At 41.1% G+C, this 17,915-nt stretch overlaps 2 protein-coding genes across 2 annotated transcripts in view; both read right to left on the reverse strand.

Annotated features, from left to right (window-relative positions):
* The window catches only part of LOC113580528 (metalloreductase STEAP2), an 8,513-nt gene extending 4,315 nt beyond the window's left edge, over nt 1–4,198 (reverse strand). Inside the window, exons 1-3 of the mRNA XM_027015136.2 lie at nt 4,033–4,198; nt 2,836–3,373; nt 1,337–1,864 (exon numbers count right to left, since the gene is read on the reverse strand). Coding sequence (XP_026870937.1) covers nt 1,337–1,864; nt 2,836–3,336 — 1,029 coding nt within the window. The 5' untranslated portion in view covers nt 3,337–3,373; nt 4,033–4,198. The remainder of the gene's footprint in view (nt 1–1,336; nt 1,865–2,835; nt 3,374–4,032) is intronic.
* Nucleotides 4,199–4,614: 416 nt separating this feature from the next.
* Nucleotides 4,615–7,750, reverse strand: LOC113581176 (metalloreductase STEAP1-like; the record flags this gene model as incomplete). The annotated part of the gene is made up of 4 exons (XM_027016139.2): nt 4,615–4,984; nt 5,251–5,415; nt 5,936–6,102; nt 7,384–7,750. Coding segments are annotated over 4 exons (954 nt in total), but the record flags the coding sequence as incomplete, so codon positions are not given.
* Between the last annotated feature and the right edge of the window lie 10,165 nt (nt 7,751–17,915).

Consider the following 17,915-nt stretch of genomic DNA (forward strand, 5'->3'; position numbering starts at 1 on the left):
TGGAACTCAGAAAGAAGGTGGTGGATGCCCATCATAAGGGGGATGGCTATACTGCAATTTCCAAGCATTTCAGTGTCCAGAACAGTTGAACGATGAATAATTGCAAGTACAAGGATAGTTTGTTTGTTTCTTCTGTTAGAAACAAGCCTGTGTGTGGTTGCAAGTACAATATCTCAAAGACAGTAGAGAGGAAAATAAGCAGATATGTCCATAAGAACTCCCAGATCAGTTTTTACTGGTCTCTTTTGATCTTGAAAACACAAGGAAGACTGCTGTGAGGGCTCTTCATCATGGTGGGCTTTGAGGTCGTCACCCAAGGAAAACTTCATTGTTCACATAATGAGACATCAAAGCAAGACTGAAGTTTACCCATGTCTATTTAAAACATGGATATGAGTTTTAGAAGTTTGTCTGGTCTCATGAGACCAAATTGGAGCTCTTCAGGCATATGGATGTTGCTTTTGTTTGGCTAAAGAAGGGTTAGACTTTCAACCTAGAAACACAGTTCCTACAGTTCCTAAACATGGTTGTTGGGACCATAATGCTCTGGGAAGGTTTTGCTGCTTCAGGCAAAAGGAACTTGTCCGGGTTCATGGGGTCATGAAGAAAGAAGATTATGCTGACATTTTGAAGGATAATGTGCCAGTCAGGTTTAAGGTTACTGATGGGTCTTCCAGTATATCTCCAAGGTGGTTTGAAACACCAAAATCCATGTCCTGGGGTGGACCTTTTCAAAGGCCAGATCTCAAGCCTATTGAGATTGTATGGCAGGAGCTCAAGGTTAAGGTTCATGCTTGAAAAATATGTAATGTGGATGAGCTGAAACAATTTGTCATGGAGGCTTAGATGCCTCAATGCATGAGCCAACCTGGCTGGGAACAGTTAAAGGCTGCTGTCAGCCAGAAAGGTTACACTATTGACTATTAATTGTTTAAAGGCTAATCATTTTGGCCTTCTAAGTTTAGTTTTTTGTTGTTTCAAATCACTACATCAGTAAAATATCTTCATCATACTTCATACCTCATAGAGATTTTGTCTTCATTCTTTAGGAAGTAATTATGCTATAAACACTTTTGGTAATTTCCTGAGAAAAGCTAAAGGTTTTGTTTGGTTTCATAAAAGGGGCTAATATTTTTTACCTGAATTGTACATTTGTGCATTTAGTGGTAGTATAATTAATAGTGTTTGCCCAAACAATGAAATTTACAGAATATGGATTTGCACTTCTGATCAAGATGCTAAATGCACACACACACACACACACACACACACACACACACACACACACACACACACACACACACACACACACACACACACACACACACACACACACCTGTTGGTAGGCCATGTTGAGCAGCAGGTACCGCTCAGACCTCCTCATGGGCAGGCAGAGGCTGTAGAGCACATGCACGCAGGTGAAGAAGAAGCTGAGCAGGCCCAGCTGCTTCCTGCTCTGCAGCCAGCCCTCTAGCCAGTGGGGGAAGCGCTTGTACTTGGTCCCATAGAAGAGCTGTTGCACAGCAGCCAGCTGCCCGGCCAGATAGACCAGCGCCAGCAGGGTTATGGCCACCACAGGCAGTGTCCTGTTCACCATCTCCAAGGGGATCTTGTAAAAAAGGCTCTGTCCACTCTTCATGTATGGGTGGATGATGTCCCGGACAAAGGAGTAGACGAAGAAGAAGATGGCAAGGGCCACAGATGTTAGAACGGGGCCCTTCCAGTCAGAGAAGAGATGCAGCGGCATGTTCTCCACCTCCTTGGCTGAAGAGAGCATGCCCATGTCCACGGGCACGAAGCCGAGCTGCCGGGCCACCTCCATGACCTGCCCACGCGCTTCCACCGAGTTGCTGCAGATGTACACCTGCAGCATGGGACCAGAGCAGGGGCTGGCCATTAGATGGGTACATTTTCCCTGCATTTAATTTTTAATAAGAAGCAGACAAAAGCCATGAATGCCTTGCAGTTTACAAGCACAAGGAAGCTGTGGGAGACTAACAACTCTCAGGGGATCCTCTAACTATGAAATTATATTGCCAAGGTTTAAGCATTTTACAAATTAGACCTGGGAAAGTAGAGCACACTGGGGCAGTAGCTTTTAATAGCCAAATATCTCTTTAAAAGCTTTCTTTTTTAATATTCTGCAGAATAATATCCTACTGTTTCTAATGTATATACTGAATTAAGCCTTAACGCAGCAGTTAAGAGCCAAAGCAGAGGCTTGAATGTGACTGCAAAATCTGCAAAGCTGGCCCTATTCCTACAAAAACCTTTCTAAGATCTGACTGGACCTAAAGTGATATGAGAAGACAATATTATCCCCTTAAACTCCAGCCTACACTGCTGACATCAGGGTGCTGTATTCTTTTGTTCCATGTTTTTCATACATATATAATATATAGTAATAGCCTTTTGTAATTAATAATAAAACAAAACCACTTTTTGGGTATGACTGAGTATATTATGCTCAACTTCCATATCAATGAAGTAGGGGTTGCAGTAAAGCTTAGCACTAACATTCTGAACTGTGCTGTCAGGATGCTTAGCTGATTATGCTGCTGTCAGCATGTCTGGTGCGACTGGTACAATGCCTTGCCAACACAGTGCTACCCATCATTACATCCTGGGCTTTTAATTTAATGAGGCTCCTTCAATTATTCTTTAAATGCATGGAGAGAGGATCCATGTGGGGCCAATTAAGGAGGCTACAATAGATTGCCAAATTCATGCAGAACACTAATCTACCAGTCAACAACTAATATTTGTTACATATGGATATATTACATCCGCTGATGGCTTTATTCGACATGTGACTGCCTGGATCCCATATCTTACCTGTCGACTGGCATCTTTTGGGCCTGACTGCATGGCCCAGGCTGAGATGACATTAAACCCTTTGACCACAGTAGACTCTGGGAAAAGGGACGCCAGGTACTCTGCGTTTGACTCTGGATACTGGTTCACTCGCCTGTTGTTGCTGACATCCACTAGGATCTTCCCTGCCAACAAGTGCTTAATGTCCCAGAGGGAGGGGTAGTGCTCCCTGCGGATGGCCAGGAAAACCATGGAGGATTTGCTCACAGCATCCTCATGATGGGTCACGTCCACCACGTGTGGAAAGACGTCAGCTGCCCGCTTGGGCTGCCGGCTGCCTACCACCACATGGAAGCCAGTGTGGAGTAGGCGGATAGCTAGGCACTTAGAGAAGTCCCCCGAGCCAATGATGGCCACAGTGGGCTTGCTGGCGCCCTCCCTGGGTCCGTTCTTCAGTCCGTTGGGCAGATAGGAGGCCTTGGAGCGAACAGGGCTGCTGCCCATCAGGGAAATTGAGTCCATTTTCAGGCCTGGAGCTCCTGATCTTGATTCCAAGAAACTAAAACGACACCTCTGGTTAAAACTATAAACTGGTCATGAATTCTATCCTGTTTTACTCATTGGAACAAAAATATTTAACGGATGTTGGATACTAAGATTTATTGCAGCAGAGTAGTACTTAAGACAGTAACAACATAATCTAGTAGCCTTGGTCATCAACCAAAAACTGTTTTATATAGCAACTTCAGTAACAGGCAAAGCATCATTTTAAACTGAATTTCCTGATAGCCGGTTACACGACCTGTGTGAGATGTTTTGAGACTGTTAGACTTCTATAAGCTCTACAGGGCATATTATACAGTATTATATATTTTATATACTATTATTTTTCTGCTGCACGGCCACACGTTTTTATGCTAACGGAGCATAGTCCCCATATTGGCAAATCATCGCAATCGGTGAGGTCAGAAAACTGGATTCACGTCTCACTGAAAATACCGCGACTTCGATAATGTTATTCGAAAATATTACACATCGGCAATCTATGAGACAACTGCCCATGTCACTTTGCAATGCAATGCAGAAACAAGAGGAAAAAAAATACAATACGACTTTTTGTCGGAAAACGTGGTGCATTGGTTTCACGTGATTGGTTCTACTTCGGTAACCATAATTCATTTGGCGACAAAAACAACTCAAGGTTATCGCTAACGGTACCTGTCATAGGATCCACTGTGATAACATGGAAAAGACTGGAGATGTCCTCCCTGACAGGGGTCGCACTCCCCTCCCTCTGATCGCTTGACTTGCCGTGATCGGTCTGATCATACGCGAAACAGAAGCTCATGCAGGCGGAGCACATCCGAGAACGCACCACTCAGCGAGCGAGTATCGGTGCGCTCTGGTAACGCAGGTATCACTCATCTGCAATGTAGGCTTTAGTTTTCCCTCACTCCTCTTGCAGTCATCACGAACACTGACAACAGAGCGTGATTTTAGGGGATTAAAAAAAAGCACCCGCAAGAAACAGTTTATGCTCTCAGGGCCATAACTGAAGGAATGCATAGGATTATTTTTGTAAGAAACCCGCGATATCTGAATGAGGTCGCAATTATTAGACCATAACAGTCCCTCAGTCTTTTTTAATGCAGATGTAACACATTATACATTAATAGTAAATACTAACAAAGCAACACCAAACATGTCGTTTATAAACACATTTAAAAAAATAACAGAGTTAATTAAAGACTTGAGTACATATGTGCATCTAAATTGCATCTTAAAATAACAGGTAATATATTGCAATATTGTACATAATACAATAGCGTAAAAATGCACACCGCAAAGCAAAACCAAGACTCAGGAACATATGCTACATTCACCATAGACACATATTTAGACAAACATAAGAGAGTCAGATGGAGTCCTTTTCTGACATTGTCCTTTGCCCTGGTCTTTCACAACCTTGTCGAATGCGTTCCAGTTTCTTGTCTAAGTAGGGTATAGCCAGCAGAGCCTTGAGCAGTAAGACCAGAGATGGTAGGAAGGATGCCAGTATGAATGATGGAGGTGTGTACCACACATAGTGATTTAGCTCCACCCATTTCTTCCAGCCATACACCAGAGCATGAGCTGTGCACAGGAGCAGAGCTGCGAATCCCAGAGTTCTCTACAATACCAGAAACATCCGGAGATTCTATCTCAATTACTAAGAAGTCCATGCAGAGATATGCCTATATGTTGTCGCCCATGGTTGTGGAATGCAATCTTGGCACTACCTTGAGTGGACACTGACTGATACATGGTTAGGATAATCCTTTACTGAGCAAAGGCAGTTCAAGACAAAGTTTATCCTACTTAACAATTTAGCATAGTTTAACAATCAGACCCCACATCTCACTCATCTCATCTGTATGTTTAATTTCTCATACCTACCTGGATGCATTGGAATTCTCTCCAGTTAAGCAAGCCACTAACAGAGGGCAGGGAGGAGATGGCCACCAAGGCCAGAATACCCAGTGCTAGGATCCCTAGGGAGATGTAAATCTCCATTCTCCAGACATCATCCTCCACCCACGAGTTCTCCTTCTTCTGTTTCACCTGCCCCACAGGTAGTGTGAGAACTGTTATTATGATGAGCAAAATGTATCAGTGAAGGGATTGTGTAGTACATGAGAGGCACAGAGGATTATCTTTTTACAAAAAATACTCTGCCCTCCTTCTTTTAATTTCTTTAAATTCTTTAATTTCTTCTTTAATTTATTTGAATTCCAGCATGTTTCAGAAAACAACACATGACTTATGACTAACATATGCAAAAGGGCAAAGATATTCACACATTCACTAAGGACAGTCAGATTATCCAATGTAGATTGCAGAAAAAATCACAAAGAAGTCTTATTGTGAGATATAAAATGGTTTTATGAATGTGAATTGTAAGAACATAACACACTGAGTCAATGGTGTATTCATCTAAATGTCATGTGGCTGAAGACATCCTGAAAGCAAAAGAATACCAAAGCTCTGTATGAATAGGCCATCTGAAAAGTATAGAAGTATATCTCCCTGAAACATTTCCTTTAACCCTCCTGTAGCCCTCCCCCATTAACCCCCTACTCACCTGCTGGAAGGCCCAGTTGAGGACCTTGTACCTGTAAGAGCGTCTCATTGGGTAAGTCAGACTGTAAATGGAATGGAGGCAAGCCAATAGGAAAGCCAGAAGACCAATGTGTTTCCTCCCACTCATCCAGTTTTTCAGCCAAACAGGGAAAGGCCTATATTTAGTGCCTGGTAGAGAAATACCACAGCTAACCTTATTTCATTTTACTTTTACCGAAACAACACAGAATCAAACATTTCAGACATTATTTGGTTCCAGTATTTGGAAGTACATAATTCCAACAAAAAGTCTCTTTCTAATCAATGCTTTGCATGTGCATGGCAAGAGCGCTTGTATTGTGGTAATTCTGTCATCGAGTTTAATAAACTCCTAACCAGTTTGCCTTATGAATGAGAATGTACACATATTTCTGTGGAAAGTCTGGCCAGCGGAGAGGCTACAGACGTATATAGCTCATCTTTGTAGTATGCCAGTATTTCCCACCTTATATAACAAACACTTACATTTGAGATATGATGTATGTGATAAATGTAGAACCCATTCTCCAAATGGAAACTCACTTATCAATCATGTAGGATTCCATGCTCCCTAAGAGAGATTCTATAGGCCAAGATGTACTGACCATGAGCTGTTCATGTATTGACCAAATGTTTCCAAAGATCTCTGGTGTGAGTTGAACCCCAACTCACCTCAAAACAAATGATCGAAATCAGTCTTAACACAATAGGGTTCACTCTTCAAATTACAGAATAACATACAACCAAACACACACCAAGGCAGGCAGTTGGCAACACCCATTTACATTTAGCTGATGCTTTTACCCAAAATGACTTACAATTATGACTGAGTACAACTTCAACAATTGAGGGTTGCTCAGAGGGTGAATAATGGAAACTTGGCAGTGGTGGGGCTTAAACCAGCAACCTTCCCACTACAAATCAAGTACCTTAACCACTGAGCTACCAATGCCCGTTTCACCCAGATTATCTGACTGCAAAAGACACTTAGACACACAATCAAACGTGTGCCATAAGTACAAAAACGGACTGCCAAAGCCACAATTTTCAGCTTGCTCAAAGCAGTACAAAGCACATGTCTGGCAGGGGAAGTGAGGGGCTTGTAGTTTAATGGTAGGTGGAGGCTCTATAAACATACTGGATTAGTTTGTTCCATGTTTGATTTGTGTGTTTCTGACAAGTGTGTTAAGGCTCCTCTGAGGTTGCAGGCTAGGTGGCTGTCTTCAGGAAGGAGAGATTGTGCCAAGTTGCTCCTAAAAATAATGCTCCTCCTCTCTTGTCCCCATGTACTTTGCCTATTGCAGTTCATAACACTCACCCTCATGTTAATCTGTTTTCTAAATGTGATTGCAATCTTGTGTTTGTGTGCCAATGTAAGTACATCACAGTCTTGAATAATTTATATCACCTCCTGCTGTTTGTGTAGCTCACCTCTGTGCAGCTGCAGCAGAGCTGCCAGCACCCCTGGCAGGTAGACCAGGCTCAGCAACGTGATAGCGGTGTAGGGCAGTGCTTTATTGAGCACCAGGATGGGGATCTTGTAGAAATCATTTTTTCCCTGAGACACAAAGGGCTGCAGAACATCTCGCAGGAACGTGTAGATAAAGGCCACGGCCATGACAAGAGCTGTAAGCTTGAGAGGCAGACGCCACTTGGGGAAAAGGGGCATTTTCTGGAGATGTACACTAGCAGGGAACTCAAACTCCTCCAAAGCAAACACAGACAGCAGGGGCCGCTGGTTTAGCCTGAAGCACATCTCTTCCTCTTCAGGCTCCTGAGGGAGAGAGAGAGAGAGAGAGAGAGAGAGAGAGAGAGAGAGAGAGAGAGAGAGAGAGAGAGAGAGAGAGAAAGAGATGTCCAGTCTAAATCTCCAGACTGCAGGCCTGTGGACTCTGGTCTCACATACTCATGGACCTATGTACCATCACAATGAATCTACGAGACCAGACAGCTGCAAGTGTATAAAAACTGCCAGGGGCCTTCAGCTCAACTCATTTCAATGGTTATCATTAATGCCAAAATATGATTACAGAAGTATAATGTACAGTTATCAAAGTTATGTTGCTTTCATTCATGTTATTGTGCTGCTGGCTCTTGGAGGCAGAGTGGTTTATTACCTGATCCAGTCCAGTTTCTTCTCCAACACTGGTTACAATTATGCAATTTATCTTAATACAGATCACAAATTAAGTTACACCATCATAGCAGACATAATGGACTTATTGTTACTGAAGATCATAAGTTCTAATACAATTTTAAAGTTACACTTTAAAACACCTATCATCCCATACCTAACATATGCTTATTAAATTTAAATAAATATCTGTGATCAAAATCATTCTGCTTTCATTCATGTCATCACATCTGTGTTCGAGTAATTCCACAAGCAAAGTCTGCTGAAGCATGCATCTTCAGGAGACTCTCTGGAAATATGAAAAAAAAGTGTGCTTTACCCCCCCTTATGACCTACTTGAATGACAGAATTAGACAACCCTCACAGGAACACCTACTTTAAGTCCACGACTCTACAAATCCAGAGAAGACCGACAATTTAGACTGGGTGGGAGAGAGAGAACTATTATCAATAGCTTAAAGCTAATTACAATGATGGAGTGTTATAATAAAATTATATGGTGTGTTACAGCATAAACAGCATTTAGCTATGATTTAAATGTTAACTAGAAGACCCAGCCAGAGTAGGATGCACCCCCTTTGAGTCTTGGTTCCTCTCAAGGGTTCTTCCTCAGGCTCTAGGGAGGTTTTCTTTTCCACTGTCAAATTTGGACGTTTGTAAAGCTGCTAAGTGACAACATCTCTTGTAAAAAGCGCTATATAAATACATTTTGATTTGATTTGATTTGACAGGTACTCCTACTCTAACGTCAACACAAGACATCCAATGGTTTCCTGTTTAGATGTGAAAATATTTAAACGCTGTGTCCTCTGGCTTTCTTTCTGCCCTCTTTCTGTTTTTTTTTTTTAAATTTATTTATTTATTTTTTTTACATCTAAAGGAATTCAGTGGAAACAGGAATGCATAATCCTCTTTTTGTAACTAGGAGACAAGTACTTTTTAAACCTTAGGTTTCTCCGGGACTTTGAAGTAGATATTAGAGCTATTTAAAAGAAGTATTTCTCTTAGTTCACTATTCCATACTCATTATACACAATGAGAAGGTTTTGCTACATTTATGTGCCTATATGCCAGTCATAAACAAAATTAATTGAACATTTCCTTTGATGTGTAGCCCATTCATACACCCCTGCCCCCTGCCCGTGCCTTTTGGGTAGGTTCAAGCTGAGATAGGAGTTTCATATCACATAGCGGAAGGCTATATTCGTGATGCTCAGTAGTCTCCCCCAGATCCTGAAGACCTTGCTCCATGATGAGACATACAGTAACAAACAATCCTGCAAAATGACAACAAACAGTCCTAAACAAAGTGACAACAGTCCCGCAAAATGACAACAAAAATGCTGAAATACTGCATTCAAATGTGTTCATATGCCGAGAATGAACATTGCAGGCATGAGGTGACAAGAACAAAGCATGAAGTTCATGTGACTGGTCAGAGGCATATTACTCAAGGCACTCATCTTTAAAAGGAGTCTAGAAGACTTCAATATACCAGTTTCTATCAAATAAATTAGCCAATACTATATACACAGTTTCTATAAACACTTATAAGTTACAATGCTCTGTTTCATGGTAGACGATTAAGACTACTCAAAGAGTCATTGACTCCTGTTTGATGTGCTACAGATAGATGGCACCAGAGGTTAAATTATGCCAAAAAACGACATGATCAATCGACGCAGGCAACATTATTCAGACTTACCCAGTTTGGGTCAAACAGTTAAAAAGAGAGACATATATATTGCACACTTGGCAACGAAACCTAAACTACTAAAGACAAATGCAGGATGATCTCAGAGGAGCACGTCACCCTTATTCGCGGCTAGCTTACTTTCACCTCCACGATCTCAAAATGTTAGAGCGCACGTAGGTGTTAGGAACCACGAAAATTCAGACACGTTAACTCCTCCCTGTTTATTCTCTGGATATCCCTGTTATGACACTATAGCTACTTAACTCTATTTTTACTTTCATATGCTACGACTTTTTTCCTTTTGTATAAATTAAGTTTGATAGATTGCAGATTTTGAGCTGTTCAGAACCAAACATAAAAATTGGAAGTTCAACTGCTACATAGCAAAACCGAGTTGTTTTTTTTCTTGCAGCATTGTGCACTGATATGTAAGAAGAAAATTGTATTTATTAACTATAAAAACAAGTTTAAACCAACGTAACCATTCCAATTATTTATATATACATTTCAGAGGCCATCTAAGAGAGACTCCTCGGAATATTGTAGGGAAAACAGAAAGCTGCCAACTAAAATCAACTCGCTTTTCACCCGCCTCCTGCTTTGCATCATGATTTTAGTGCCAACTGCTTCTCGGGATCTCTGCTCCTAAAGATTGTATTACTATTAATTCTGAAAGTAAACTAACATAGACAATGTCTAACCGATAACAACTGACATGAATAATCCAAAATATTAAATCAAATAGTGTTTAATGTACATTTGCTACTGTGGACAATGTGCTTCTGTATGTCCTGAAAATATTTATTTCAAGTTGAATGCATTCAGTGGTGACTTTTTTGTTCCACTAGATGGCAGCATTTGAATTCAACTGGGCATAACATGGCCGTTAGAAATCCGGTAATGGGTAGAGCTCTGTATTCCCGGTATCATAGATTTAAAAGCACTGCTTGAATGTGAGTGGACACTGAGAAGTTGTATCACGTGCTCATGTGCATTAATTTGTACGAGGCTTTGGACACTCAGATTAAGAAGTGGAGTCAAGTTATATCATGGGTGAAAAGTGCCGTGGTCAGCACACCTCACCAGTGACAAAACGTGGATAATATCACCTTCAGACTGTTCTCTTAGGAATTTTTCACACATTGACAGGTTTCAGTACGTTAATATCTTATATTTGATTTGTTCTGCATTTTGCTTCAGCATATTGCACATTGCTGTATGTCAGCAGTACAAACTCAACAAACTCTCAGTGTCAGCCTCAGAAACTCAGTATGCTGTTTTAGACTATGGCATCAATTACTGCAACCTCTACAACATAATCAAGGATAATCTTTCAAAAAAACACTTGAAATATTTAATCCCTTTACACTGAAACAACCATTGAGTAATTTGCAGTGATACAATCAAAGATTATAAACATCAAATATCTAATGAAATAGATCTCAGCATTTTTTATCTGAAACAAAATAAAACAAACTTGTGGTTTCTGACTCGTTTCTACCAATGTGTAGGTAGCGAGCTGACTGAGGCTCCAGGTTATAAAGAAATCACCAGTGATTTATTATGCACTGAACAGTCCTCTACCAACTGTACTGGGTACTAAGACTCTCCTGCTTGCAAAACAAATGCCATCTTAATTTTAACCCATGTGTACAGACTAGCAATATTATAGGAATCACTATCCTAATCTCTATACATATACAACAGAGTTCAATATGTATTTCACTGTGTATATGACTGTAGCTATAGCAAGCTCTGTTTGCAGAACATGGAAATATTTATATACTGAGGCCACTAAGTGTGTTTGGAACATTTTAGGAGTTTTCCTCTTTTCTTGTTCTTTGCCAAAAAAAAAAATCTGATCTGTTTATCATAGCACAAACGAAACTTCTGAGGGGCAAATATAGTCCTTATTGCTGGTGAACTGAGATGCTGTCTTCCAAAATACATTGTTCTTTCTGACACATAAAAAAGGTTTTCTCTTAAAGACTGTGGTGCTGTGCAGATCCATTCCCTGCTGTGCGGATTGGAGCGCAGATTTTATTAGGACAGCAATATGCTCAGCCCAGCTTGGCCATCCATCACAGAGAATCCCACGATCATCACAGAGACACTGCTGGCCATGGACACGACCATGTGTCTCAACCATTCTGCTGTAATGGCTTATGTTAACCTGTAGAGGGCAATGTTGGCAAACACCTCCAAAGCCCCTTATCTGACTGTGACATAATCAGACAAATATAGAATTTGTTTTTTTATGATTAAACGTATGCACTTTGTAAACAACTTAACAACTGCTTTTCATTTTTTTATAAATGTTATATTACATGTGATTTCTGCCCTGTAAATTGTTTGTCTATTTTCCAGTATTGCTACCATCAGTTATGAGAAATCATGTTGGTCATATTTATTAATTTGCTGAAACATTCTGCAAAGTAATGCTGTCATGCCTTGCAATCATATTTTCTTTGTATACTATAATATGTAACTTATGAACAGAACTGATATAGCATTAGTAATGAGATGCTAAATGTAAGAAGCTGAAGACCCCAAATCAAGCTTAGATGCTGTTAGGATGCTAAGAAACATTTCTCTTTTTTTCTAGTTTTCATTGTTAGAGTAGTCTTATGACTACTGTGCTCTGATCTGTGTCTTAAGGGGACTCATACTCTGAGGTTTAATAAACTTATGTAAAGGGTAGAGCTAGAGCAAAGATCATAAGAAGTTGTTTTGGCTTTTGTAAAGTCACACAAATATAATTTAGGTTTCTTTATTTAAAAGCAGATAATTAACTAAGAACATATTTCATTTAATTAAAAAAGTCATAATAATCCATTCAAGTATCTCACACCAAAGCATACACACACACACACACACACACACACACACACACATACACACACATATTCACTCTACACATCTCCTTCGCTCAACTCTTAAGGCTACTCTTGAGTAGCCGCTCTGTAGGGGCAGGTGGGTAGAATTTGTGATGGCTGTTTTTCCTGCTGGCTAACTCTGCTCTCAGAGTGATGAAATTTGTCATTGATGAAAGGGTGCAAAATCTTCTCAAAACCAATTAAAGAGTCCCTGGCCCTTCAGGGCAGTGACCAGCAGTGTGACAAGGGTCCACAGAGGAAGTGGAGAGAGGTAATCAGTGCCTGGCTTTTGAACAATATTGAAAAGCACAACAATAACGTACAATAAATCACTGTGAGAGCGACAGAGCATATGTGCTTTCAAGGACAAGCCAAACTCACCTTGCACCATGGTTTCTGCCTTCTTTCACCTTTCATGTTATTCAGTGCTCAAAAAGCTTTTTCAGCTCTAGTGTTTGTTCAGTACAGTTGCTAGGAATATAAAATCAGCCTGTGTGGTTACATTGAATATGTTGGTGTATAGTAGTTTGTTTATTATTATTAAATGACGAGCAAGTAATTAGAGAACACATTGCTTTTGGAAGTTAATTTTGGAAGTTATTATTTCAATGAACGTGATTCTGGACATACACACTTTGCAGATAAGGCCTGGGAAGGCTGGGTGTAGTGTGTTTGTCAGAACAAGATGAAATATTACCACACTCGATTTACACACCTAAGAAGAAGGAATTATGAAGCGTTTTGCAATAGAAACTTGTGAATGGCCTTTAGTCAGACCCTATCAGTCAGTCATGTGGCACAACTCACTTTTGACATACTGTGGTATGTGAAAGGCAGAATGGACCTGATAGGCTTTCAGCAGGTGCACCAGCCAATAACATTGAACATCAGCCCACCAACACACACACCACCACCACCAGTCAGACCTCCACACCCACGAGACTGAGAGCACAGCTTGGCCCACCACCAAGTCCCAGGCAACTGCATAATCTAAAATAGCATCATCCAATGGCACTTCAGTGTAGAGAAATGTCCACTTGCCTTTATACATTCAGTGCAAATGAGATGTGACTAGCGTCTCAGCACGGCCTGTGCGTCCCCAGGGCACAGGAAGGGTGTGGGTCTACCTGACAGCGTCACGCTCATCCTCGCCATATGCCCACCTTTTTTTCACCTTCACTGGGGTGGTCAGTACTGTTCATGTCCCATCCTCACTGGGGTAAACATCTCCACAAAATGTGCAAACCATCACTGTATTCTATTACAATCTTAATTTAGGTACATGCCTCTGGTAAACTGATGCATGAGCAGAAAAATGAAATCCTTGTTCCACTGTATGTGATTTTCCTCTGAAGACAGCCATTTAAAAATGTTTTTGGCTGTTCAGTCTTATTAATATCAGATCAGTCCATTACTGACAATAATCTTTGGAGAAATTTTTCTTAACAGCCGTTTGAAGACATTTGTAAAAGATTTGCTTCTGTCATTAATTCATGTACCACCAAATGAGAGCTGAGAAATTGTTCCCCCCTTTTTTATCGGCTGTTTCATGGCTTGCCGTGACAAACATATTAGCGTCAATTAGAATGCAGAGCAGATTCCCCATTTAAGGTGTCCAATTGCTCATTTATTGAGGTGGTTGCTGGTGATTTTTTTTTAGACTTTAGTGCTTTAATGAAATTCTCCACTCATGATTTCATTTGGCCTAGGTGCTAATGGCAAGGCAAGTAATAATTACACTGAAATATTAATTCAGCCCTTCAGACAGAGCCATGAATCACTAGCGTGACCATGTCGAACATAAGCGCTTGTCCATTTTTTTCTTCTGCCCAACTAGACAAATTGAAATGACAAATAATTGCAATTCACCTTTCCGAAGGCTGAAGCTGTATCGTATTAAAAAAACTACTATTGGGAAGGAGTGGTTGAGGAAAGATGGAGAGTGATGAGATCCATTTGTTACAAAGGCATAATGACAGTAAGAGCAAGAGATCAAGGGTAATGCCCTGACTGCTGGTGTGAATTGAAGGAATGTGATACATGTGGTAATGGGGTTGTAGTATCTACAATCACACTGAGATTATAAAGCTGTTTTATATATTTCTCTCCCAAATTCAGTTTTTTACCACTCATCAGTAATGAGTTTTTATTGGGTTTCAAGCATATTCATATTAGTGTGCCTAGTTTATATTATCAGGTGTGTTTTGTCATCCATTTGTATGTTTTAAGCACTACCTTAGTATTGCTTTAACCCTTATTGCTTGGTTGACTAATATTCAGACAGCATCAACAGTTTTTTGCTGTCTATGCAACTGGAATCTTCAACAGTCACAATTTGCACATATTAAAGTGCATGTTTAAAACAGCTGGGAGTGAGCCTTGCACCGTGCTGCCACTTGAGCTTGGGTGAAGACCGATAGCCCTCGCACATGTGAAGATACGCCCTCACCCTCTGCTGCTCCTCCTGAGTCCGCGGGCCATCCCTCAGCCTCCGCTCTGCACTCGGCCGCTATTAGTCACTGGCGCTGGCAGGCCAGAATACCCCGACGTGGCTCAGGTGATGGGATTACCGGCGGGAAACTGGAGGGTGATTGCATTTCAATGCCATCTCTGCGTTGGGGTTTAGGGGTGGGTGGGGTGCTGGGGCCAAGGTGGGCACAGGTGAAGGCTGCTGCAGCCCTGAGAGGGAAGACTTCAGAGGGGCGGACAGAGGAGTGGATATATGACCGGTGTCATCAAGATGGCTCCTCACCGTTCATCACTCAACACCTCAGAAAAAGGGACACCATCGTTTGTGCATCAGTTCGACTTCCATGGGCCATTGTTTGGGGAGAAGGGTCCCAAGGTCACACTTGCTGGATGGGACACAGCCGGTACTGTGTGCCTGGTGTGTGTGCTGGTGTGCATCCCCTGCCTGATTCCAGAACCCAAAAGGAAAAGGTTCATTATTAAATGTGATGTTTTAGTTTTGTGAGGTTGACACCTGAGTTGACACCTGAAAATGGCTCATTGACACTGGACCCTGACCTTGTGGCTTATTTGTGACTTTGAGGCTCCAATCAGTCAGTGGCTAATTGCTTTAATTTGGGACAGTTTGATATATTGAGCTTATCTCACGCAGATGTGTTGCCTGGTCCATAAATCTCAGCTGAGCAGAAGGCAGCATCTGAGACAGCAATCATTCAACATGCAACCGTCAATTTGACAAAGAAATTGACTGAGCACATATATAAGCCACAAACATAGGGTCAAAGGTTAAAATGGCACAAGACTTATCCATCTGTTGTGACCTAAAGAGGGCTAGCAAGCTTAGCTTTTGATTAGGAGCCATTCAGCTTCTCACAAGATGAACATCTCAAAGAGCTTTATAAAAGCACTCATATAAATGACCCTAGGCGGAGGTGATATATATACAATGTATTGAGTGGATGAAGACGACAATCGCATTGAGTGAGAGACCACCTTGCAATTCCCCTCAAATCACCCTATAACCCACCTGAAAAGCTCTCTTTCTCTCTGCCTCTCTCGTTGTCTTCCTCCCTCTCTCTCTCTCTCTCTCTCTCTCTCTCTCTCTCTCTCTCTCTCTCTCTCTCTCTCCCTCTCTCTCTCTCTCTGTCTCTCAATCTCAGATGAGTTATGAAGTCCTACACACTGCAAATATTATACCCTCTTCACTCTCTTTAAGCGCTATAGACAAAGGAAGCTTAGGCAGGGCATCACAGCTTTAAATGTGGCTCATAAAGTCAGACAGGATGAGGGGAGGGGTAGAGAAGGCAAGCCATATGAAATAAAAAATAAAAATTAATACAATGACAGTACCGATTGTCGGGCCTCACTCAGACCTGGAAGAAGTAGGGCCACTTAGATTTATGGGACCGCTGTTAAGTCAGGAGTGGAGATAGGGACAGCAGAGAGAAAGAGAGATGAGTGCTTGACATTTATTGGAGCTTGGGGAGATGGTCGAGCTGTCAGCGATTGGGTGGTGCCACAGCCTGGTTTGAAGGTTATGTGAAGTCCCAGTCATTAGGAAGACAGACCCACTGTCAGCAGCCATATCCTCCTTGGGTTTCCCCTCCTCTGTGAGAGGAAAAAGGAAATATCTATCAGACTCCTGTGGAGAGAAAGCCGTTTATTAAGAAATAAAAGGGAGAAGTTCTCAGTCTTGCCCTCAGCCATTCAACGTTGTGGACCAGCCAACTAAATCTTGTGATGTGCAGCAAAGTCATTCGATACCACCAAACACTTGAAGGTAATGCAATGACCATGGTTTAGCCATTAATGATTATATTAGTGCCAGGCAATTATCAGCTACATTGTTTACTAAGCAATTGACATAAATGAAAGATAAAATACCAACATACGCGCTGCTGCCTGCTTTATTACAACCAGACATGGGGGACATGGCTTAAGGCATGAGCCGATCTTACAAAAAGGCTAATACTGATGCATTCAGAGTATTCAGCCTCACCTTTTCCTTTCACCACAAGGGTTCCTTGTGAATTTACAGCTCACTGGGGACATTAGCACATTAATTATTCATTTTCAATAAGCCAATATCCCACCAGACGTGACCTTTTGATGGTGGACCGCCCTATCTTGCGTGTGTGTACTCTTTTCATAACGTTCTTCATTGCTTGCTCCCCACGCACTCAGTTGCTGTGTTTATAAAAAGACTAAATGCTCAAATGCCAGCTAGAAATGCCCATTAGATTAAATATCGTGGCTTTCTTGCAAAAATATAAATGTACAGGTCAGTGCCTATATGGTATATCTTGCTATACAGAATATGGGTTAGGGGTGATTTCTGAAACTGCATGATGTAACACACTGGTAAATATGGAATATATTTTTTATCTTTAAGAATTTCCCCTGACAGTATAGCTTTTGAAATTGATTTTAAAGAAAGCAGACAGAGAGTGGGTAAGAAGAAGAGGAAGAGAAAGAGAGAGAAAGAGAAAGAGAGAGGCCATGTCAAATAAAAAGAACAGAGGGGAAAAATGACACAGAACAGCTCTCAGTGCATCCAGCTGGAGAGTGCTTTGGAAATGTGACCTTCAGCAGAGCATGTAAAAAAATGGAAAGAGAGTTTATCATGTTTATATTAAATTCATAAAAACTTCAGTATAAGCTTAAAGTGAAAAAAAAAAGTTAAGATATTTCCCTTAATGTAATAAATTTTGACCTAAGGCTAAAACTGAACAGTTGTGGATATCATTGCACTGTGTCTCTAAAGTAAAGTCTAAAAAAGAATGTTTGA

The sequence above is a fragment of the Electrophorus electricus genome, chromosome 10 (genome assembly GCF_013358815.1).
Source record: "Electrophorus electricus isolate fEleEle1 chromosome 10, fEleEle1.pri, whole genome shotgun sequence".
Taxonomy (NCBI): domain Eukaryota; kingdom Metazoa; phylum Chordata; class Actinopteri; order Gymnotiformes; family Gymnotidae; genus Electrophorus; species Electrophorus electricus.